The sequence below is a fragment of the Anolis sagrei genome, chromosome 2 (genome assembly GCF_037176765.1).
Source record: "Anolis sagrei isolate rAnoSag1 chromosome 2, rAnoSag1.mat, whole genome shotgun sequence".
Taxonomy (NCBI): domain Eukaryota; kingdom Metazoa; phylum Chordata; class Lepidosauria; order Squamata; family Dactyloidae; genus Anolis; species Anolis sagrei.
In genome coordinates this window covers 128308028-128331370 of record NC_090022.1, presented here as the reverse complement: position 1 = coordinate 128331370, position 23343 = coordinate 128308028, and the positions used below count along the sequence as shown (strand labels likewise).

General features: G+C 42.8%; 2 protein-coding genes across 5 annotated transcripts; one reads left to right on the top strand and one right to left on the bottom strand.

Annotated features, from left to right (window-relative positions):
- The first annotated feature begins 66 nt into the window (after positions 1–66).
- HGS (hepatocyte growth factor-regulated tyrosine kinase substrate) lies at positions 67–14355 on the top strand. 3 transcript variants are annotated; one of them, XM_067463835.1, is made up of 21 exons: positions 67–237; positions 1763–1847; positions 2592–2667; positions 2861–2953; positions 4246–4369; positions 5519–5571; positions 6242–6310; positions 6484–6608; positions 6844–6922; positions 7002–7091; positions 7606–7701; positions 7983–8021; positions 8134–8277; positions 9112–9325; positions 9622–9794; positions 10153–10293; positions 10411–10588; positions 10704–10837; positions 11863–11991; positions 12410–12505; positions 13595–14355. In XM_067463835.1, exons 1-21 carry the CDS (start codon positions 201–203, stop codon positions 13706–13708), a joined length of 2289 nt encoding a protein of 762 aa, XP_067319936.1. In that variant the 5' UTR covers positions 67–200; the 3' UTR covers positions 13709–14355. The 3 variants fall into 3 exon arrangements, with proteins under 3 accessions (XP_067319936.1, XP_060620369.2, XP_060620368.2); XM_060764386.2 differs by having other exon boundaries at positions 7002–7100; positions 9115–9325; XM_060764385.2 differs by having other exon boundaries at positions 7002–7100.
- A 298-nt stretch (positions 14356–14653) lies between these two features.
- Positions 14654–19101, bottom strand: LOC132768472 (methyltransferase-like 26 B). 2 transcript variants are annotated; one of them, XM_060764389.2, is made up of 6 exons: positions 18826–19101; positions 17429–17588; positions 17231–17290; positions 15287–15354; positions 14884–14962; positions 14654–14773 (listed from the first exon to the last, which is right to left on the bottom strand). In XM_060764389.2, the coding sequence occupies exons 1-6, from the start codon at positions 19017–19019 to the stop codon at positions 14723–14725; spliced, it is 612 nt and encodes a 203-aa protein (XP_060620372.1). In that variant the 5' UTR covers positions 19020–19101; the 3' UTR covers positions 14654–14722. The 2 variants fall into 2 exon arrangements, with proteins under 2 accessions (XP_060620372.1, XP_060620371.1); XM_060764388.2 differs by having other exon boundaries at positions 14654–14962.
- Between the last annotated feature and the right edge of the window lie 4242 nt (positions 19102–23343).

Genomic DNA, 23343 nt, shown 5'->3' with positions numbered 1-23343 from the left:
GGCAGCGGAAGAACCTGTCATTCCGATTCCACGCCCGCCAATCACATGCGCCTGCCGCCGGAAAGCCCGCCTCGGCGCCGTGCGGAAGCCGGAATTGGGGCCTAGGTGGCGGAAACAGCTTCGCTGGCGGCGCAGAGTCAGCGGACGGGCTTCTCTGGTCTTGGGCGAGCGAGCGAGCGAAGCAGAGAACGAGCGGCGCCATGGGGCGAGGCGGAGGCACCTTCGAGCGGCTCCTCGGTACCTGGAGGCGGGGAGGAGGGCCAGGGGTGCGCTGCCGGAGCCTCCGTGGCAGCCCGGGAAGCCCCGAACCCTTTCCCCTTCCCTTCCCCCTCCGCCTGAGGCTTATGCGGGCCGGGCTGAGTCAGAAGCCCAGCCTTGCCACTCCTCGGAGGGAGAACGGCTCCTTCCTAAACGCCGTTGTGATTAAATAACTTACAATGTCAAAACAAAGGCCCCATTTACACCGCCATATAATGCAGTTTGAAACTGCTTTATGTGACAGCGTCGATGGGTCCCAAGCGAAGTTTTGGGCCGCGATTGTTTTCCTCCCCTTTTCTACCCGTTATCCCCGTTCTTTTCAACCTTTGGTTTTTCCATATGTTTTGGGGCCTGGGCTCCCAGAATCTCCGGCCATTGACCTCGCGAGTTGGGGGAGGGCCGAAGGTTATATGGATGCCACAAAACCCCCTCTTATTCCTCTCCCCCACTGGCCAAGGGCGAAGCAAAGTGACCGGCTGGGCTGTCTGACGCCTTTGATCCTCTGTTGTGTCCCTATTGTGTTGATCCAAAGAGGCAGTGTTTTCCTTGATCGTAGATTAGGCATTTGTGAAACAGGTTTTGGGCTATTTTGTTACAAATGAAGGACATTTTGCCGAATCAGAGCTGACGTTTGGTTTACTGAGACTGGCCCAATTTAAATCCTGGGGAAAGACCAACATATTTTATAGTGTTGATGACCGCATTGCTATGCTAAAATCAGTCTCTACAAGTCCAGGAAGTGTTTGAGAAAATGCAGGCGTCACACTGAGTCAAGAAGTTTATAGGTCAAATGTTACAAGAGGAAAATGTCTGAGATTAGTCAGCTGATCTGTAATGTCAACAAATGATCAGCTAATCATATGAAATGGTGGGCACACAGGACATTGTGTGCATGCATTATGAGCCTTTACTCCCTTTTTCGTATAGAGCTCTCTGTGAGCATGGCACATTATTGTAATGTAAGCATGTTTTGTTTAAAGAACCTTATAGTATTAACCATGATGAAGGAAAGGGTTGTAGTTATACAAAGAAAACACATACAAAAGACGACTTCGTTTTAGATGTGGAATGAAAAAACTCATACTAAAGGCATTACAAAACAGAGCAAGTTTTTTGGGGGTGGGGACATGAAAGGAGAGAGTGTGATTTCTGTAGAGAAAGACTTCCAGACATTAAGAGTAGACAGGTTGGGAAACAGGAATGGTAAAACTGAAGGAGCAGACATCACATATGCAGGCTCATTTGCCAACATTCAGCACGTATATATCTCTGTGATTTTTACTGGGGGATAGAAATTTTTTTCCCTCAGCATTTGCAGACAGTTTGTAGTTAACAGTAAAAAAAAGTAGCTCACTAAAAATGAACAGATGTAATCTTAGTAAAATCTTAATAATCTTTGTCCAGAAAATGTCAAAAAATGACAGTACATCGCCATGCCTTTCCAAGCAAAGACAAAATATAACATTTGATTTGGAAGATGAATTGTCATTTTAATGTTTTGCAGATAAAGCTACCAGTCAGCTTCTGTTGGAGACAGACTGGGAGTCCATCTTACAGATTTGTGATATGATTCGTCAAGGTGACACTCAGTAAGTCGTGTTATCTATACCAACTTTTGTGTTGCTCATTCCATTCATACAATATTTTCCCTTGGGTATATTGTGATTAGATAGGAATATATGGTTTGCCCACCATTATTCATTGAATAGGGACTTGAACCTGGATCTTTTGCATACAGATACAACATTATCTGTACTCCTGCAATACTCTCTGGAGCTTGCTCATTCAGAACTGTCTCCAGACCATTCAAATTGACCAGGATTGTCAGGTCAATCAGATTCACCATCTGTTGATGGCTGATATTCTAGAATTATATCCTCTGCTGATGGAGTAGGGAGGAAAAAAGTCTATGGCTTTGATCCTAAAAACTACTGATTTAATGTTAATAAGAAATTTCAGCACAGCACAAGAGATGAACTTGGTATTTGTATGTCTCAGCTCAATTCTGCATGTTCTGATTCTGTGATTGGCAAAGAATGGATTTTTAGAAAGATTAGGAATCTAAGAAGGGACTAGAGATGTTTCAAAGAGCTTTCTCAACAACTACCAGAAATGAAGCTACTTAACCAAGCATATTTTTAGTGGTAAAAATCTCATAGAAAATACATAGATACGCAGAATGTCCCTGCCTTGAGGTAAATAAATTTGATTTGTTAATTAGCCACTTACTATAGTCTAGTTCAATATTGGCTTTGACATCTTACATATTAGCAATAGCATTGTCACTGAATTTTAAGTATTTCAGTTGCCATTCTTTCTTCCTTTTTGTCCAGAGCTAAATATGCTGTGGGCGCAATAAAGAAGAAAGTGAATGACAAGAATCCACATGTAGCTCTCTATGCACTGGAGGTAAGATGAAGTAAACAGAAACTCTTCAACTTGTTGTCTTTCTGGTCATAAAGGAAAAGTTGTCTTCCCTTGTACCTCTATGATGTGCTAACTGCACTTTTTTTTTCAGAGAAGGACCCAACCTTATGCTACCATGGAAGGTTGTTGGGATTCAAAAGTGGACTATACTTGCTTTTGTGTATTTATTTTTTAGGTATTGGAGTCTGTGGTAAAGAACTGTGGACAAACAGTCCATGATGAAGTGGCTAACAAACAGACTATGGAAGAACTGAAGGAGTTGCTGAAGGTAATTTGGACAATATGTCTAGAGAGGTACTGAAAGTACCAAAGGGTGCTAAAACAAATGTGAAGCAGCTTTGACATGCTTTGACTTGAGAAAATTCAGAATTGTAGAATACAGTTCTACATATATTTTTAGTGGCAAGCCCAGTTGACTTCAATGAGACCTAAATGTTTTAGGTTGTGTTTATGATTGCTGCTATAGTTTTAATGGTTTTAATATACTGTCATTTGTTGTCAATTTGGGATGTGATGTTTATTTATGTGAGGCTTTGAATTTTGCCATTGATTATGTTGTGAACTGCTTTGAGTTTCCCACAGAGGTGAGAAAAGCGGTATATAAATGCAATAAATAAATAAATGCATAAGAATGTGTACAAAAGATTGCAGTCACATTTTCTAGTGAATATGGATCATTACTGACTACTGCCAAATAAGCAAAACGTTTTCACTGCCTTCAAAAAAAAAAAAAAAAAAAAAAGAAACATGATCAAACCCATTTGTTCTAGCTGATGTGTAACATCATTGGCATAACACTTGAAAGAATTAGTATCTTGAATTTATTCTCACTGAAGTTCAGTAATATTCCTGTGGCTCAGTGGTAGAACACATGTTTTGCTTGCTTCCCTACCACTAAGCCAAGGAACTCCTAGGTTGTATATCACATTTTACACCTCCCCAGGTATGTTGGCAAAGGCCTATGGCACCCTAGAGAATTGTTGTGAGTCCGTAGTCACCATACAGAACTAGAAGGATTAGTGGGCTAAGGTGTAGCTCTATTTGGTGTTAGTTTTGTTTAGACTTGTTTTCACATTGCTCTTGGGCTATTTATAAGTAAGATGTGTTCTGCCCATCTCAGTATGTGAATTTAGACTTTGCCAGCAACTTGTAACTGTGCTATAGCAACGGGGATGGCAGTGACAATGAAAGACCATACATTTATATGTTAAGAAGCCAGCAGCTGACTTGTACACCTTTGGCTACATCCTTCTAACTTGCTTACATTAGCTAGAGTGTTGGAGCATCATAAGTTAGCATTCTGGCCCCAATATATTAATTCACTTTCCTTTGCACCTGGAGTAAATTTGTGAAGAAACCCCTAGTAAAGGTGTTTGTATGCAGGTACTGATTTAAGAAGAAAAAGAGACAAACTGAGGTTACATTTCTAGAGCTAGGTGGGATGAGGCATTGCTTTGAGTTTCATGCCCTAAAATAGATATCCTAATACTGTTCCTATGAGGATTGAGGTTTGACTCCAACTTGAGCACTGCCTAATCTTGATTGTTCCTATCTCTACAGAGACAGGTTGAAGCCAATGTTCGCAACAAGATCCTCTACCTAATCCAAGCATGGGCCCATGCTTTCCGCAATGAGCCCAAATACAAGGTCGTCCAGGATACATATCAGATCATGAAAGTAGAAGGTAAAGATAGCAGATGCAACATCTGTGAAGGTATGAAATGGGTGGATGGGTGGCTTGGGAGAAGAATAAAGGAGGCTTCCGGACAATATGGGGCTCTTCACTTTGCTGAATCCCAAGTTTTTTTTGTGGCCATCTTGGACCTAATCTTTTTCCCCTTTTTCCAAGGACGAAATGCCTTTCCCAAAGGCATCCAGAAGCAACAGGTTATGTTTTAAGAAGGTTGCAGGAGTTTCCTGTATCGTTTCACATAAAAAACCTTTCCTCCAAAAACATTAATCTAACCTAATAAATCTAAAATCAGGACAGTAAATAAAAAACAACACTTAGAAAACGGGAATTTCAGGCAGGAAACAATCAGGGCCAGCTAACACATCACAACAAAGGATTCTCCCAGGCAGGAAGCTGCCAGGCTTTGAAGCTGCAAGGCTGTTCAATGGTAATCAGGGTAGCCAGTTGCAACATTCACTCTCGTCTGCTTGAGGCAAGTGTGAATTTTGCAGTTGGCCAGCTTGATTAGTTTTGGCTGGCCCCGATTGTTTCATGTCTGGAATTCCCTTGTTTTTTGAGTGGTGTTCTTTATTTACTGTCCTCAAACAGGTTGCCAATCGCAACATTCACATTTGTCACAAACAGACAAAAGTTCTTTCTCCCACCCTGGTCATTCCACAGATATGCTTCCAACAGACCTCACAATCTCTGAGGATGCCTGTCATAGATGCTGGTGAAACGTCAGGAGAAAATGCTTCTGGAACATGGCCATACTGCCTGGAAAACTCACAGCAACCCAAAATTCATTTACTTTAGGGGGTTTTCCTTCATTTTTGGTAGCCGATGTTTTTCCTAGGGGATCTCCTGAATGCATGCTACATTGTGGCCCAAAAGATCACATGGACTGTCTTTTGGAAGGTCCACTAGGCTGAGTCAAACATTATAGGCTCATCTTCTGTGCAATGAGCTGACATGCTGTTGTTTCGCTAAAAAGGAGATCATCCTTGATTAAGGTAATGGCTTTGATGCATGCTACATAAGAAGCAGCACTCAGGACAGAATATACACAATCTGACAGGCCTGACATACAATTCTCATCTTAAGGGCCTGGGCACTAGCAACTGGACTCAATTAAAATAACAGCATTAATTTTATCTGCAGGTCACGTTTTTCCAGAATTCAAAGAAAGTGATGCCATGTTTGCAGCAGAAAGGGTGAGTATCCCAGTTGGGAAAGGGCCACACCACAAACAAGGAAATTAATTTGATTTTTCTATTATATTTAGAACTTGATACTGCTTCCAGTGCTGAGAATTTGAGCTGAGCTTGTTTCCCATGACATACAGCCAGTTAAGCAAGACAGAGGCAAAATTACAAGTATCACACTCTGTCTGTACATTTAAGGAAGTAGAAATGAAGAGCATTTTCTAAGGTTCCTTTCCTCTCCAGCCTTCCTCCAATTACTTGACACCTCTTCATTATGCAGTTGGTGAAGTTGGTCTATGATATCAACTTTTTTCTGTAGGTACTCTCAAAGGTGCTACAAGATCTTTTTGGATACCGGTCTAGACTAACACGGGCATGTCTTTTAAACCTACTTAATGTCCTGGAAGTCATTAGCTACAGACATAAAGGTTTAGAAAAGGATACACTATTTCTTCCTTAACACCTTCAGTGCCTGTGGCATAATTTCTGAGCCCCGAGGTAAATTTCCTGCCACATCCACATTGCCCCAGTTGTGCTCCCTAATGCTTGTGTCTGCATTTTTCTTGCCTGACTCATTCCAACATAGCATTGTCCTTGGGAATGCTCTTTACACCCTTTGGATCATCTCAAAACCTACGCCATTTTATTACTTAAGGGTTATTCTGCTTCTATGTGGCAGGCTCCTGACTGGGTGGATGCGGAAGAGTGCCACCGGTGCCGGGTCCAGTTTGGAGTGGTGACTCGCAAGGTGAGTGCTGTAGCTCTCTGGCCCAGATCTGAGCTTTCCTGCTTTGGTAACACCGAGCCATCCAGTGGAGAGCAAATGGATGCTGGGGCAATATTTTTAGCTCTCTCTCCATTTTGTGGATGCCTGTTTGGAGTTACTGGCTGCCACCTTTAATTTATTCACTGTTTCCACAGCATCACTGTCGGGCATGTGGGCAGATTTTCTGTGGGAAGTGCTCCTCTAAGTATTCCACCATCCCTAAGTTTGGCATAGAGAAGGAGGTGCGAGTGTGCGAGCCTTGCTATGAGCACCTCAACAAGTAAGTATTGAATGTTTTGGCAGCCTTTTCTGCAGGTGTGAGTCATTCCTATAATAACTCAATGGACTTGTCTGTTTGTTCTGTGGTGTGTAGCTTCCGGAGCCAAGAGCTTAATTGGCTTATTACAAATCATTGTGCCACAGTTCAGTAGCAGTTGCCTAGCCCTCCCCCCTTCACCTTATTAGCAAGGTAGCCATCAGTAGTGACCATGACCTTGGCCTTAATGTCCCCACAGGAAAGCAGAAGGCAAAGGGACTAGTAGCACAGAGCTTCCTCCAGAGTACCTGACCAGCCCTCTCTCTCAGCAGTCCCAGGTGAGTGCTTACATGGGAGGGGTAGAGATGGGTCCCTTGCTCGCCTTGCTTACACAGCTACCCCTTGCTGTTTCTGCAGCTGCCTCCAAAGCGTGATGAAACCGCTCTGCAAGAGGAAGAGGAGCTGCAGTTGGCAATTGCATTGTCTCAGTCAGAGGCTGAGGAGAAGGAAAGGATGGTTTGTGTCTTGGTTATGGTGGGGGATTTCCATTACATCAGTGCCATGTAGGCCTCCTATGGCTGGCTGGCTGGCTGTCTTGTGTTGGCCAAAGAGTTTTGATAGCTCTGTGTTTGGAGTAAATCAAGGCTCTGTCTCCTGCTGCGAAACAGCTCATGCGGAGGTCCAATCTCCCCTGGTTCTAAGGCGGAAAAGACCTTCTCTATTGCATAAAGCAATTCATCAGCTGTTTGTCACAGAGCCAGAAATCAATTCCAGATATCATACAAATCAAATTTAACTCCAATAATTGACACCTTACTACTTTTCATATATTATTTCTGTGTGAGAGTAGTAAAGGCCCTGCGAAGGCACTCATCACACACATGCCAGTATCGTAAAGATTTGGCTGAACATGGTAACTGTTAAATGGGAAAAACTGATACTCCATTTCCTCTTTCACATGGACAAAGGCCTGTTTTACAAGTTGGGAGATTACATCCTTTATCATTTTTTCCCACTGCAGAGGCAGAAAAGCACATTCTCCACATACCCCAAAGCAGAACCAACACCAATTACATCTTCAGCCCCTCCAGTCAGCACCCTCTATTCGTCACCTGTGGTAAGTCTTAAGCTCAGGAAGTGCCTGGCACTTCTTGTTGATGCTTAGGTTCACATCACTGATTAAAATTATGTAGTTTATACCCAAGCTGCTTGGACCCGTGGAATTCAAGTAGGTTTTCAACTTGTGTCCCTTGCTTGAGCAGCTCCCTTTTTACCTCTCAGTATTCATGCCTTCAAGCTTTTAAGATTAGCTCCTGATGGTTGCTGGGTGAGTTAAGGATACACCTCATGAATGCTCTTCGACGAAGTAAAGCGATTTTGGTGTCTATTTCATTTCAGAATTCCTCTGCACCTCTAGCTGAGGATATTGATCCTGAGGTAAGAACACCCCACTTCTTCAACCTCATTAGGCCAGATGACTGCAGGTCTTTGTGGGGACTTGCCTACAGACATCTGAGTTGGCTTTCCTTTTCTCACTGCCTTCTGACAGTTGGCTCGGTACTTGAACCGCAACTACTGGGAAAAGAAACAAGAGGAAGTGCGCAAGAGCCCAACACCTTCGGCCCCACTGTCTATGGGGGAGCCAGCAGCCCAGTCCACTGAGGTCCAGCCTGCCCCACTCAGTGTAGTGGAGGTAAGGACTTTCTCTCCTGCATTTCCACAGGTCTCACGCTGTCTAAATGGGGGCAACTGCTGTTTTTTTCTTGAGTGGAAGTAGCCAGGTAAAAAAAAGAATTGACGTTCAGGGTGTGCCACATTTGTCCTAGGTGTTGTCTTTTTAGGGAAAGGGACGTTATAAAGGAGCTTCTAAGGTAGGGGAGATGAGAGTGGTAATCCTGAATTAAAAAGTATTCCTAGAAGAATGGGAGAAATACATGACAGATTTGTCATCGATAAAATAACTGTACTCTTAAGAGCAGAACTATTACAGAACTTGTCAGTGAATGGCAACAAGTGATCCAACATCTCAATAAAAAGTATAATTAAACTAAAAATGTACATAAGGGATCCTATAAGACTGTCGACAAGGAGGAAGTGGATATTAATTTAGAGCTGATGTGTATTACTTACTAATTTACCATATTTATACCCCACCCTTCTCACCCTTTAGGGGACTCAGAGTGGCTTACATATATAAGCAGCAATTTGATGCCAATATGAACATACATCAAATAAAATAAAACATCTACATTAAAAAATTGCTAAAAACATATCAAGCATTAAAACCACTTGTATCTCAATATGCCTCAAACAAGACTGTGATCCCTTAAAGAAAAGATATTATATTAGAAATGATAATGAATAGCTGGAAAATATTTCACTGTATACAACAAACACGAACGTATGTGTTTATTTTAATTAATTAATAAATATTAAAATAAAAAAAAATGAAATAAAAAGTACTCCTAGAATTGTAAACTGGGTTGGGAATTGGTCTTTCAACTTCCTGGTTTCAATTCCTCCTCAGCAGCAGTACCAAAATGGAGAGACGGATGAGAGCCACGAGCAGTTCTTGAAAGCTTTGCAGAATGCTGTCACCACCTTTGTCAACCGCATGAAGAGCAATCACCTCCGGGGTCGGAGCATTACTAACGACTCGGCTGTGCTCTCGCTCTTCCAGTCCATCAACAGCATGCACCCCCAACTCCTGGAGCTGCTGAATCAGCTGGATGAGCGCCGTTGTATGTTCCTAGAACCCCAGTCCCCTGTTGGGGTTGGATACCAGGGAGGGGTGTGTGTGTGGGTTGTGTAGCAGTATTATGCTCCCTTTAAATCATTGTCTGCCATCTGGCATCCTTATGTACTTCTGCTGGTACAAACCTCATCTCATCCCCCCTTCCTACCACAGCATCTACTTTCCTTTGGCTTTAATTGAGAATTCAACCCCTGCTTTACTCTTGGTGGGATCTGTTCAGTCTCAGGGAGGTGTGTCTAAAGGTGGGAGTCTTGACACTGCCTTTCTCCCATCTGCCTCCAGTGTATTATGAGGGACTTCAAGATAAGCTTGCCCAGATCCGGGATGCCCGGGGAGCCCTGAATGCTCTGCGAGAGGAACACAGAGAGAAGCTGCGCCGTGCTGCTGAGGAGGCAGAGCGACAGAGACAGATCCAGCTGGCCCAGAAACTGGAGATTATGAGGCAGAAAAAACAGGTGAGCCTTCCACTGGTTTGTGAAAAGTGTGACTGCATAACCTAAGGATATGTTTGCCATTTTTGTTTGATTTCATTTTTGTTTGGTTACATTTTGCTTTAATCTATTGATGTTAGGTTCCAAATGTTTTTATACGTGGGGGTTTCAGTGGTTATGATGTTGATGTTTATTTTATGGAGGCATTGGATGTTTGCTGCTGTATGTTGGAATCCACCCAGAGTCCCCCTGAAATATAAATAAAGTTGATTATTATTATTATTATTTCTCAAAAAATGGCTGGCAAATAGCAAACCCAGTACAACATGAAGCACAGTGGCTCAGGGACGAAATCCCCAATGTGCATGTTTTTCACTGGTAGGAATACCTGGAGATGCAGCGGCAGTTGGCTATCCAGCGCCTTCAGGAGCAGGAAAAAGAGCGCCAGATGCGCTTGGAGCAACAGAAGCAAACAATCCAGATGCGGGCGCAAATGCCTGCTTTCTCCCTGCCTTATGCCCAGGTAGGAAGAATGGGGAGACCAGAGATTTCTGACCTGTTTCCCTCCCCTATGAACTAGGCAAGGGCAGGAGCGGAGGCAAGCCCCCCTCCTCCTTGGCCTCACTTCTTATCTTTTTAGCTGCAGGCCATGCCTCCTGCTGGTGGGGTGATCTACCAGCCTTCAGGCCCCACAAGCTTCCCAGCCACCTTCAGCCCAGCGAGCTCAGTCGAGGGCTCACCCATGCATACAGTGTACATGAGCCAACCCGCCCAGGGCAGCGCTGGGCCCTACACTGCAATGCCTGTGGCAGGAACAGGTAAGAACAGTAGGGGGGAAATAGTAAGAAGAGCTGAAGGCTCTTGATTTAACACATAGATTACTGAGCTGATCCTAGAAGGGTATCTTTTACTCATTCATGACCTGTGTTTCAGACCCCAACATGGTGGGCACTTATATGTACTCAACTGGAACTAACAGTGCACAGACAGCTCCTCAAGGACAGCCAGTGCCCACTACAAACCCTGCCTATTCCTCTTACCAACCTACTCCTACCCAGGGCTATCAGGTAAGTTCAGACCCACAAGTCCCTTATTGTTGATGTTGTTGTTGTTGTTATTTCTTGCATTTCTATCCCGTCCTTCTCAACCCCAAAAGGGGGACTCAAGACGGCTTACAATGGGCCCCATTCCGAAGCCATTACATAACAAATTACAAAATTAAAACCACAATTAGACATAAAAGCATAATTAACAATACATAAGCCATTGTTAAAACAGTAAATCAGTCTCATCCCTTCCCATACATAGCGTGGTTAAGACTGTTTGGAAGAGGCTGCCCTAGTGGAATACAGGTGGACTTCCACATATGCATATTTGACTTTCGAAGCTTTGATTATTCAAGGAGTTGACTAAGATCTTCTCTCTAGGAATTACTAGATCATTCATTCTAGAGATCACTTATTGCTTTTTTAATGTATTTTTATTGCTGTTGACCTGTTCGTGTTAATTGTTCTCTGTTTCTTTGTCAGCATCTAATGACTGCCAATTGTAAGCCATCCTGACTCGCCCTTCCGTGGTTGAGAAGGACAGGATACAAACACTCTAAATAAATAAATAAATAAATAAATACATTTCAGTGTGATTCTCTGGTCAACTCCCAGTAGATGTCCAGAGTCATGCTGGAGGAACTAGAGATTGCTAGAAACGTGTTCTCTCATGCAAAAATATGGCTGTTTTTTATTTACAGTTTTCCACTTTGGGGGTGGGGGTGCTGTGTCCCTAACCCCAGTGAATGTGGAGTTCTGACTAGTTAAATGTTGGGCTTGAGCTTGGAAAACCCATCTTCTTCCTCTCTAGCCGTAAAGCTTCCTTGGGCCAGTCTCATAACCCAACCTTCCTCACTGTGCTGTAAGAATCAAATATAAAAACGTATGTGCATTGCCTTGAATTCTCTTGAAGAGAGCCAGCAGTATACCTACTGTACATTTTAGCCTTGCATAACTCCTTACTATTGAAATTGGGAAGACCAGAATCTCTCTGTGCCACATGCTCTTCTGTGCGTTTGCCCACCCCTGCCCTCTTTGCCTTGCAGAATGCAGCGGCCCCTTCCCAAGCCCAGAGCATCCCTGCCATGACACAGGCTCCTCCGCCATCTGGTGGCACAATGGGCTACATGGGCAATCAGTCAGTTTCAATGAGCTACCAACCCTACAACATGCAGGTAAGGAATCACTTTTGTATGCATGTGTGAAGATGGCTCACTCAGAAAAAGGATTGGTAGAGAACTCCCAATTTCTGTGCATAGGTCCCAGAGAGCCAGTGTGGTATCATAGCGGTTTATGTGTTACACTAGAACTTTGGGAGGCCAATCTTCAAATCTTCACTTTGTTGTGAAAACCCACTGGATGACTTGGGCAGGTCTCACTCCCAGTCTGAGAGGAGAGCAGTGGTACACCCTCTCTGAATAAAACCTACTAACAAACCCTATGATACGTTTGCCTTAGGGCGGCCATAAGTCAGAAATGACTTCATGGCACAAAAGCACAAGGCGCATGTTGTTCAGGCTGTGGCTTGTACGATCTCTCTCTCTCTCTCTCTCTCTCTCTCTCTCTCTCTCTCTCTCTCTCTCTCCTTGCTAGAACCTCATGTCAACCCTCCCTGGCCAGGAACCAGGTTTGAGTAGCTTGCCACCTCAGCAGCCTTACATGTCAGGACAACAGCCTATGTATCAGCAGGTAAGTCTCTAATCCAGTGGCTCCCAACCTTTTTTGACCAGGGACCACTCTCCAACATTAGTACCAAAAGGGTTACAAATCAGTTTTTGGTAAACTTTGGATTCGGTTTGGTTATTTGGGGTGCTGATTCAGAAAATTGCATTGGATAGACCATATCAGCTCTGGTTTCTGATACAAAACATATGCCATCCAGTAGTTGCCATCTGCTCGCTCACAGAAAACCATATTTAATAATCTAGAGCTGATGCGATCTATCCAATGCAATTTTCTGAATCAGGACACCAAATAACCACAGGAACAGGCCTAAAAACGAAAATACCAAGAAAATTATTTTTTTTTTGGTTGGGCTGTGTATTAATTGTTAATGCTCGTGTTAAAAAAGAAAGGGGGGGGGGTGAGGTTGAAAAAAACAAAAAGTGGAGTGCCAGACCCAAGAAACTGTCCCTAACGGCCATAATAATAATAATAACAACAACAACTACTACTACTACTATCACTATCACTATCACCATCACTTTGGGGGACTAAACAGGATCTTACAAAGGGCTGCTTTCTCCTCACACCTCTTGTGTTTGACAACGGGAGCTAATAACAACAGCAGCAGCAGCAACTTTGGGGGACTAAACAGGGTCTTACAAAGGGCTGCTTTCCCATTACAACTGATGTGTGGCAATGGGAGCTTATAATAATATTAGTATTAATAATAACAACTACTCTGGGGGACTCTGCTTCTCTCACTCTCCTCCAATGGTGCCGGGAAAGCTGTGAGAGGGCGAGGGCAACGGCTCTGGTTTCCTTCCCTCCCTCCCCTTGTCTCTCTCTCTCTCCTCCAACAGTGGCACACACCTCCAGCCACAGACCTTATTATGGGTTTCATGGTTCACGAGTTGAGAACCACTGCTCTAACCAGTTTCAGGAGAATGTGTTTTATGTTCTACTTCAATAGCAGACTGGGCTAATGTCGTGGTCACCTTAAACTAAGCGTTGATGGGCTGTTGATCTCTCTGGTAGCCCTTTCCTACAGATGTTTGAATGGAAGAACCCCTCCAAGGGCTCCATTTCCTAACTTCCTTGTTTGTCTCCTTGCAGATGGCGCCCCCTGGAGGCCCTCCTCAGCAGCAGCCCCCTCCCCAGCCTTCGTCTGCTCAGGTGCAGCAGGCACAAGGGGGCAGTGGAGAGGCCCAGCTAATTTCCTTTGACTAATCTTTGTCTGGTGATGATGACAGGGAGGGGTGGGTTTCTAAGATCTTGTTAACACTATCATCTGTTTGTCACTGCTACACCATTGCTGTTTCCTTGCGCTATCCCCACAGTGGGGAAGGGAGAACTGAGAGCCTGCCCTGAGTTGCCTCACACTGCCACCCCATCTGAAATGCTGCTAAGAGAATCTCTAGCTTGGCGCATGGGACTGGTGTATCCAGATCCCCTCCATGTCATTCCTTGGTTGTGGAGAGAGCTTGACCCATCCAGCTCTATTTGGATGGAGAGCAGAGCACATGTGCCATTGTAGGAAGCAGCATTAAAGCATGCTCCAGAACCAAATCAAACAGGGTCCAACCCAGAGCATGACCTGGGCCTGCGTTCTTGTCCTCCCCAACACATCCTATGGCTGCATCTTGCCAATCAAGTGGCCTTCATTCTGCACACCTCCAAATGAAGTCCTCCCCCATGTCTCCTCTCAATACCTTTTGACAACCCATGAATTTCAACATTTTGTATTCCAGGCCCATACCCCCCCCCCCCCCCCCAAGTCCCACTTATCTTCACTGCTTTTGAAGACTCGTCTGTCGTACTTAGTGGCTGGTGTAGACAGAATGGAACCAGTGACAATTAAAGTAATTTAAAATGTTTTCAGTCTGTGCTTCCATGTATGTCCTGCTAAACTTTGTCTTCACATGGGGAGCAACTCTTTAGCATAGTTGTGTAAGTGGGCTGTAAAGCAATACAGCAGTGATTCTCAACCTGTGGGTCCCCAGGTGTTTTGACCTACAACTCCCAGAAATCCCAGGATTTCTGGGAGTTGAAGGCCAAAACATCTGGGGACCCACAGGTTGAAAACCACTGCAATACAGAGATCACTTTGAAATTTGGAATACAGGGAAGCCCTGCCTTAAAACCTAATTCCCAAGGAAGCTACAGTTGCATCTGTTGTTATTTCAGAATTTAATGTTTATTTTGTTCTTGTGAAAACACTACCCGGGCTATAGTCAGAGATCATCACTCCCTCTTCCGAAAGATCAGGCATTTTGTGTATTCAGGCATCTCCAGCTGTGGGAGAAAAAGACACAGAATTGAAGAGGATAGGTAGATATATTCAAAATGGAAGACAGAAGAGGGAAACAGCAGGCTGAGGCCATAGAGTTTTCTGCAGTTCTTACCATGCGCTCAAGCCGGAGTGCATTGACGTTTGCCAATTGACGGAGCTCTTCCACATCTCGCAGCCCCCATTCAGGATTCCTGCCATGTAAAAGTATTGCGTTAGGAGTTGGAGCATGAAGCCTCTTCCTTGCAACACAGATTTAGAGCCTATTCCAAGGAAGGAAAACTATAAATTAAGACACACAATTTTGTAGGGAGACAAGGGTGAAGTATAGAGATTCTTGCTGCAATATATACATAATCTATGCTGTTCTTACTAAGTGTAATGGCGATAAGAAATATGTAATTAAACTTTTTATGTTGTCCCTTCACTCTTCCTCTATTTTAATATCTCATGAGGACACCACAAAATAGAATCTCATTTGAGACTTTTTGAGTAGGAATCTCATCCTTCTAACTTACCTGGCTTGGAGCATTTCATCTAGTTTCACGTTGCACTCCGGGAAGATGATCCCATTAATTGCAAAAGGCTGGAAAGTGGAAGCAGTGTGGAAATTACTATTTAGCCACCAAAGAGACAGGAGTACTTGAGAATTTTGACTTTAGTGGGCAAGAAGAGAGGAGGAAGACCCGGAGGCCTTAAGATAGGATTGGGGAAACCCCAGCTATTTTCCAGCCACTCCCTATGGTTAGCTGAAGTAGAGCCTGCATAGATACCATTGACTCAGGACTTGAAAATGAGCAGAGAAAGAGTAGCTTCTCTGTGTTGGATTATAGCTTCTATTATTCCTGAGGACTGTTCTTGCTGGCAAAGGTTGATGCGAGTTCCCATCCAATGTTATTTAGATGGCCATATTTATTATTTATTATTTATTTACTTACATTTATATACTACACTGCTTTTCTCACCCTTGGGGGGGGGGGGACTCAAAGTGGTTTCTGACATTTACAGCAAAATTCAATTCCTTACAAGACATGAAATCCTAACATAACAACAGTAACATAAACCTATCAAATCATAAAACGTAACTACATTAAAACACAGGATTAAAAACACATCAATATAAACATTAAAATCACATGATCCAGAAGCATGGGCCATAGGATCCCTATCCCAGCCTTAAATTGATAGGAACGATTCTGGTAGTTGATTAATCCCCACTGGTTCTTATGGATACTTTGTTATAAATACAAATACAGGCATTCCCTTAGTTAACAAACATCAGACTTTCAAACAACTCATAGTTAATAATGGGAGTAGGACAACAGAAAGTGAGAGATCTACCCCCTAGGAAGGGAAATTTACCCCTGGAAAAGGAAAAGGCATCTCCACTGAAACTTTATCATCAATCCTTATTTCCACCAGCTAATTTTGTCAAAATCCAATTTCTATCATGGACAGAAAGTGAGGTGAAATCTTCTGAGCGGGCACAGACAGAAAAACAAACATCACAGGGGTACCACAAGATGCAGAGCCAATCTTAAGAAATGGGGCTACAAAGTGGAATCCACGACATGTGAGTGTGGAGAAGAGCAAACCACAGACCCCCTGCTGCAATGCAACCTGAGCCCTGCTACATGCACAATGGAGGACCTTCTTGCGGCAACACCAGAGGCACTCCCAAGTGGCCAGATACTGGTCAAAGGACATTTAATCAACTACCAAGCTTGCAAACTTTGTGTTTTGTCTGTTTGTTTTTTTTTTGTTTTGTTCTGTTAGAAATGTAATACAATTGTCTGGTTGCCCCTGACATGATAAATAAACAGGGGTATATTGTCAAAAGCTTTCATGGCTGGAATCACTGGGTTGTAGCTTTTTCAGGCTGTATGGTCATGTTCTATAAGCATTCTCTCCTGACGTTTCGCCTGCATCTCTGGATGCTTGCAAAAAATCAGGAGAGAATGCTTCTAGAACATAGCCATACGGCCCAAAAAACCTACAGCAACCCACCACAGCAACCCACAAAATACTTCCATACTTTAAAGCAGTGTTTCTCAAACTGCTTCTCCAGGTGTTTTGGACTTTAACTCCAGAAATCCCAGCCAGCTTGCCAGGAATTGGAGTTAAAGTCCAAAACATTTGAAGGAGCAGAATTTGAGAAACACTGCTTTAGAGCAAGAGAACTCTGAATTGCCTGTAGTAGCAGGTGAGGAAAGGAAAGGTCTGCTTAGGCATAAATAACAGGAGCCAAAAGGTGGATAGATTCCCATATTGTTTTCCCCTGCCCAGTTTGAATACTCCACTGGTTTGATACTGAATTATTTGAGGGTAATATTCAGATAAAGCAAGGTTCAGGTCAGCTTGAAACGTGTTAGTCATTCCTTCCACTCTCAAAAGGATTGCTTTCATACTGGGCTTTAACGGAATAGTGGGTGAGCAGAAAAGAAGGAGTTCCTGATACTTACACCATAGGCTAAGAAAATGCCTCCAGGTTTCAGCAATTGTCCTACGCCTTTAAACATTCCCTACAATAACAACAAATGTGAGGTCAATACAATATCCTTTTTTATACCACCCACTGAATAAAGTGTCAAATAATAACCCCAAAAAAGGGTCAATTCCAATACCATTGGTGTAGGTTTCCCCTGGTTCTCATGTTATACCTCTAGGCCTTGATCAGTCATGTGTAACACGTTGATAATGACAATGAAGTCACAACAGCTTTGACCTAAGCCAGCCCACTGGTTCCATGGCTGTGACACATCTATGAAGAGGGGCTCTCGAACATTGGTCACCTTGGTGGCACGGATGTAAGCTGAGATACTGAGAACAAAGAGGGAAAGTATAACGTTTCTGTGATTGGTACAAAAATTGAAATGACATTTCATAGTCCCCCATCCAAAACAGAACCAGCTGCAAGATGGATTCAGATAGTAGAGCAGTTATATGACCACACACTCCAGTTTAAAGCTGATCAAGAGTAATTTAGACTGTTGTTCTTTGGTAACAGGATAGCTGAATGTATTAAACTGTATTCTATAAGTTACAATGGTGGATTTCTGTATGTATATATGATCATAGGTACTCAGCTACTAATATATGGGATATTTTTGTGACAAGTTCTTCATTATGTCACACTCCAGCACTCCACCGAACCATGTCTCTGAGATCTATTGTAAAGGGAAGAAGTAATATTTACTTGGAAATGGAAAACACCTGTTTTATAAATGAACTAGATAGGAACGTTCCACACTTGTTCTTTTCTTAAAACTTTTTCTCTGCAACTATCCATATTTTGCTTCCTCTCCCATCTGGAACATTAATTTGTTCATTACTTAGAAAACTCCCTAAATATCCTTGCACTTGTCCCTCAATTAAATTTGGCAGTTGTCCCTTGTTTTCATATTTTATGCAATATAAACAGTGTTCATAATTCTATATATGATTACTCAACTTCCTTATCTCTTATTTTGCAAGTTAACACAAAACATCAGCACTGATTTCATGCACACAAACAGATTAAGCAGTCGAAGAGAAAAAAAATTAAAACCAGTACAGACCAATCATATGTTACTACATCTTTTTGTAGTACATAATATTTAGTTGATTGGAAGCCAGTAACCATTTCATCATTTTGCTTACCAATAGCATACACAAATGGAAGGTCACTCCAGCACAGAACAGACAAGTAAGAATCTAGTTCACAGAAAGGGACAGTTTTGCCTCCAGAGTTTGGACTGAAGCACCCAGCATCAAACAGGACTGACTAGGTTTCATTGCATTCCAATCATTCCTGGAGATTCAGTTCCCATCTCTAATCTAGCTATTTTGTTATACCACCCCCTCTATCTTCTGATGAAAAGGTGGAAAGGGAGAACACAGTCCACCATTCTACAGCAAGGGTGTGAACTGTGCCGCTCTCGGTATTGTTGAATTGTAAGTCACAACAGCTGTAGCCTGCATATTCAATGGTGAGGGGTGATAGGAGCTGTAGTTCAATAACATTTGCACCTTTTCTACAGCTGCATCCAAACAATGCTGATATTACAGACTGGTGTACCTTTCTTGTGAAGCTGGACTGATCTCTGATGGTTGCCAGATGACAGTGGGCAGGGCCTGGGCAAAGTGCACCACATGTTGTCCTGTCCCCGAACCTAGTTCCAGCCCAAAAGTTGAGCAAGTATCATCTACATAATCAGCCAGCACCTCCAGAATACTCTCCTTGTTCCTCTCAGCTACAGGAGAGACTAGCATCTTTGCACCTTCCAGAAATGCTCTGCCGCCTTCTCTTCTCCCAAGACTTCTGCCTGTTGTGTGATGCCTCCTGCTCTATTCAGATGCCTTAAGCTAGATTTATTAACACAAAGGAGATTACACCAAGATGAACCTGTCTGGTGACGCAATGGCCTGTGTTGCCCCAGATTCGTAGATGCGAAACAGGCCAATCTAATAGAAATCAAGCCAAAATAATTTGTTTCTCTTCAATATATGATAGAATTGTGCTGAGCTAAGTCACACGTTTCCCTTTGGACCCCTTGATTTTGTTAAACTAATAAGACTGATTATTTCAGTCCCAGGTGCAAATGTAAGGTCAGTCAAGCACAGAATAGTGTGAAAATTGTTCTAGACCAGACAGACATGGGCAAAATTTGGCAGTGCTCTCTGTGCCATCCTCCAAAAATTTGGGTGCCCTGACGAATTTGTGAACATCTTACGGCTCCTTCACGATGACATGATGGCAACAGTCTTGGACAGCAGTGGCTCCCAAAATGACCCATTTATGGTGGAATCAGGTGTCAAACAGGGATGTGTTATTGCCCCAACTTTATTCTCCATCTTCATCGCTATGATGCTTCATCTTGTTGATGGGAAGCTTCCCACCGGAGTGGAAATCCTCTGTTGGACAGATGGTAAGCTATGTAACCTCAGCAGACTGAAAGCCAAAACCAAGGTTAAAACAACATCTATTATAGAACTCTAATATGCTGATGACAATGTCGTCTGTGTGCATTTTGAAGAAGACCTACAAGCCACTCTAAACACCTTTGCAGAAGCATATGAGAAGCTCAGCCTGTCATTAAACATCGAAAAAAACAAAGTCCTCTTCCAACAGTCACCAACCAACCAATGTGCAATGCCAGAAATCCAGCTTAATGGTGTAACCTTAGAAAATGGTGACCATTTCCACTACCTTGGCAGCGACCTCTCCACAAAAGTCAACATTGACACTGAAATACAACACTGCCTGAGCTCTGCGAGTGCAGCATTTTTCCAAATGAAGCACAGAGTGTTTGAGGACCAGGACATCCGTAGTGATATCAAAATGCTTCCTTATAAAGCTATTGTTCTCCCAACCCTGCTATATGCCTGCAATCCGACCCAGTCAAGTTTCAGTCATCAGTTTTTATTTACATTCTATTGCTACTGTATGTCAATTCTATATCTGTGTTTTTAATATTTTTGTGTTTTTATTTATATAATTTATTGTATATATTTTATGTTCATATGTTTTTAACTTTGTTGTACCATGCCTCAAGCCATCAAGGGAGGACAGTAATAATGACTGAAAGGTTGGTGGTTTGAATCTGGGGAGCAGGGTGAGCTCCTGCTGTTAGGCTCAGCTTCTGCCAACCTAGTCATTCAAAAACATGCAAATGTGAGTAGATCAATAGGTGAGTAGATCAATAGGTATCACTTCTGCGGAATGGTAACAGTGCTCCATGCAGACATGCTGGCCACATGATCTTGGAGGTGTCTATGGACAATGCCGGCTCTTCAGCTTAAAAATTGAGATGAGCATCACCCCGCAGAGGGTGTCTATGGACAATGCCGGCTCTTCAGCTTAAAAATTGAGTTAATGGACCAGCCCATGCCAGAGCTCCCTGTCGACCGTCACCATCCCCAGCTCCTTCAAGGTCAAGCCAGTCACTTCAAGGATAACATCCATCCATCTTACCCTTGGTCGTCCCCTCATCCTTTTTCTTTCCATTTTCCCCAGCATCATTGTCTTCTCTAAGCTTTCCTGTCTTCTCATGATGTGACCAAAGTACTTCAACTTTGTCTCTAGTATCCTTCCCTCCAGTGAGCAGTCAGGCTTTATTTCCTGGAGGATGGGCTGGTTGGATCTTCTTGCGGTCCAAGGCACTCTCAGAATTTTCCTTCAGCACCACAGTTCAAAAGCATCTATCTTCCTTTGCTCTGTCTTCCTTATGGTCCAGCTTTCACATCCATAAGTTACTACGGGGAATACCATTGCTTTAACTAATAATAACTTTTATAATACCTTTTCAAATAAACACATACCAAAGTTATATTTTTCTTCACCCAATCCAAAGCCACCCTGCTTATACATTAAATGCTAGGTTAAATAATGGGATTGTAGCCATTCTTGTCCAAAAACAAGGTAGAATTGGGGTAGAGAGACTGGGTAAATTTCCACCTCGTCACTGTGAGTCTCCATCTGGACCTATGTCTCTGTCTGCTCAGCTGCCCAACTTATAGTCTAGAGTATGCACATCAGACAAAGGTGGTTGGATCGGGGAGTGTCAGAATCCCCTTCACCGTCACTAAGTTAAATAAATAGACTCCAAGAGCCCTGGAGTCTGTCGTAGCCTAGGTTTGAAATGCGAATTTCTTTGAAGGTGTCAGTGTTATTTTAAGTGGAGAGGAAGGGAGAACTTTAAAGTTCAGGCAAGGCTTTGAGATGGATAGAGTGGGAAGGGAGAGAGAAATTCAGAAGAGGCTTCAGAGTACAAAAAGGAAAGACTTAAGTGAGGGGTTTAAAATCTGGGCAAAGCTTCAAGGTGAGAAGGTGAGGAAAAGACAACATATCCCTTAGATACACAATGGATTTCCACAACTGAACTACAATAGAAACTATCTGATACAGAGTAGCCCCACGATTCTAACTTTATCACTTTGTTTCTCCCGCCTGATTTTCAACTATCTTTGGCAGATGAAGAAAGAAATGGCTCATATTATGTGTTTTGTGTCTTTTTAGCTGCCCCCCCCCAAAAGATATCACTATTTTGTGGATTGTGTACATTATTGTATTTTTTGTACATCTGAGCACATTCTTTAAAAATCAATAAATGGTATGGCCCAACCGTGCCACTAGATGGCAGTGCTTCTCTTTTCCTGCTTTCTACTCACTCCTTTCTGACTCAGCCTATCTTCATTCAGTTTTAACCAAAACTGTTCCTTGGTCAGCAGATCCACAAATCTGTGCTGATAACTTCTGTCTTGGAGTCCTTGAAATATTGTATCTGTAACAAATAAACCCTTTTATTCTTCGTAATGCTATCTATTTGCACAGCGTTGTATTATACATATGAGCCTGGAGTTTCATGTCAGGAATTTCAACTCATTTCAATATTATTGCAGGCTGAGAAAGGCCAGAGTGCATTTTATTGTTTGCTGTTCAGCACCTTTACACCCTATACATTAAAAGTGGCACATTTTTTATAATGAACTACCTGGGATTTGCATATTGTTGTTTGCTTTCAATTCCCATGTGATCTATGCTGCCTCAAGGTGAAACTAGCATAGCTATGGGTTGTTTTTCAGCTATATGGCCATGTTCTAATGTTCTAGAAGCATTATCTCCCTATGCTGTGAGGTCTGTTGGAAACTAGGGAAACTGAGTTTATATATCTGTGGAAAGTCCAGGGTGGGAGAAAGAACTCTTGCCTGTTGGAGCTAGGTGTGAATGTTTAAATTGGCCACCTCTATTAGTATTTGATGGCCTGACAGTTTTTAGGTGTGCCTTGTTACTGCCTGAGGAAATCCTTTGTTGGGGGGTGATTAGTTGTCCCTGATGGTTTCTTGTCTGGAGTTCCCCTGTGTTTGAATGTTGTTCTTTATTTGCTGTTTTAATTTTAGAGGGTTTTTTAAAATACTTTTTTAAATAGCCAAATTTTGTTCATTTTCATGGTTTCTTCCTTTCTGTTGAAATTGTCCACATGCCTGTGGATTTCAATGGCTTCTCTGTGTAGCCTGATATGGTAGTTGTTGGAGTGGTCCAGCATTTCTGTGTTCTCAAATAATATGCTATGTCCAGGTTGATTCGTTGGGTGCTCTGCTATGGCTAACTCCTTAGGTGGAAGTAGCTTGCAGTGCCTTTCATGTTCCTTGATTCGTGTTTGGGCAATGCTGCGTTTGGTGGTCTCTATGTAGATTTGTTATAGAAGAGCAAACCACTGACCACCTGCTGCAATGCAACCTGAGCCCTGCCACATGCACAATGGAGGACCTTCTTGCGGCAACACCAGAAGCGCTCAAAGTGGCCAGATACTGGTCAAAGGGCATTTAATCAACTACCAAACTCACAAATTTTGTATTATGTCTGTTTGCTTGCTTTGTTCTGTTAGAAATATAATATAATTGACCGGTTGCCCTGACACAAAATTAAAAAAAAACAACCTAAGGTAATACAGTGGGTATCCATGACTGTCCAGAGAATCAGAAGCCTGGCATCCCAGTGTACTATTGATTAATATTTACATGAAGAGATAATCCATAAGCATAGGGCAGGGTGTTGTCAGTATGCTGATGACACGAAAATATATTTCTCCATGCC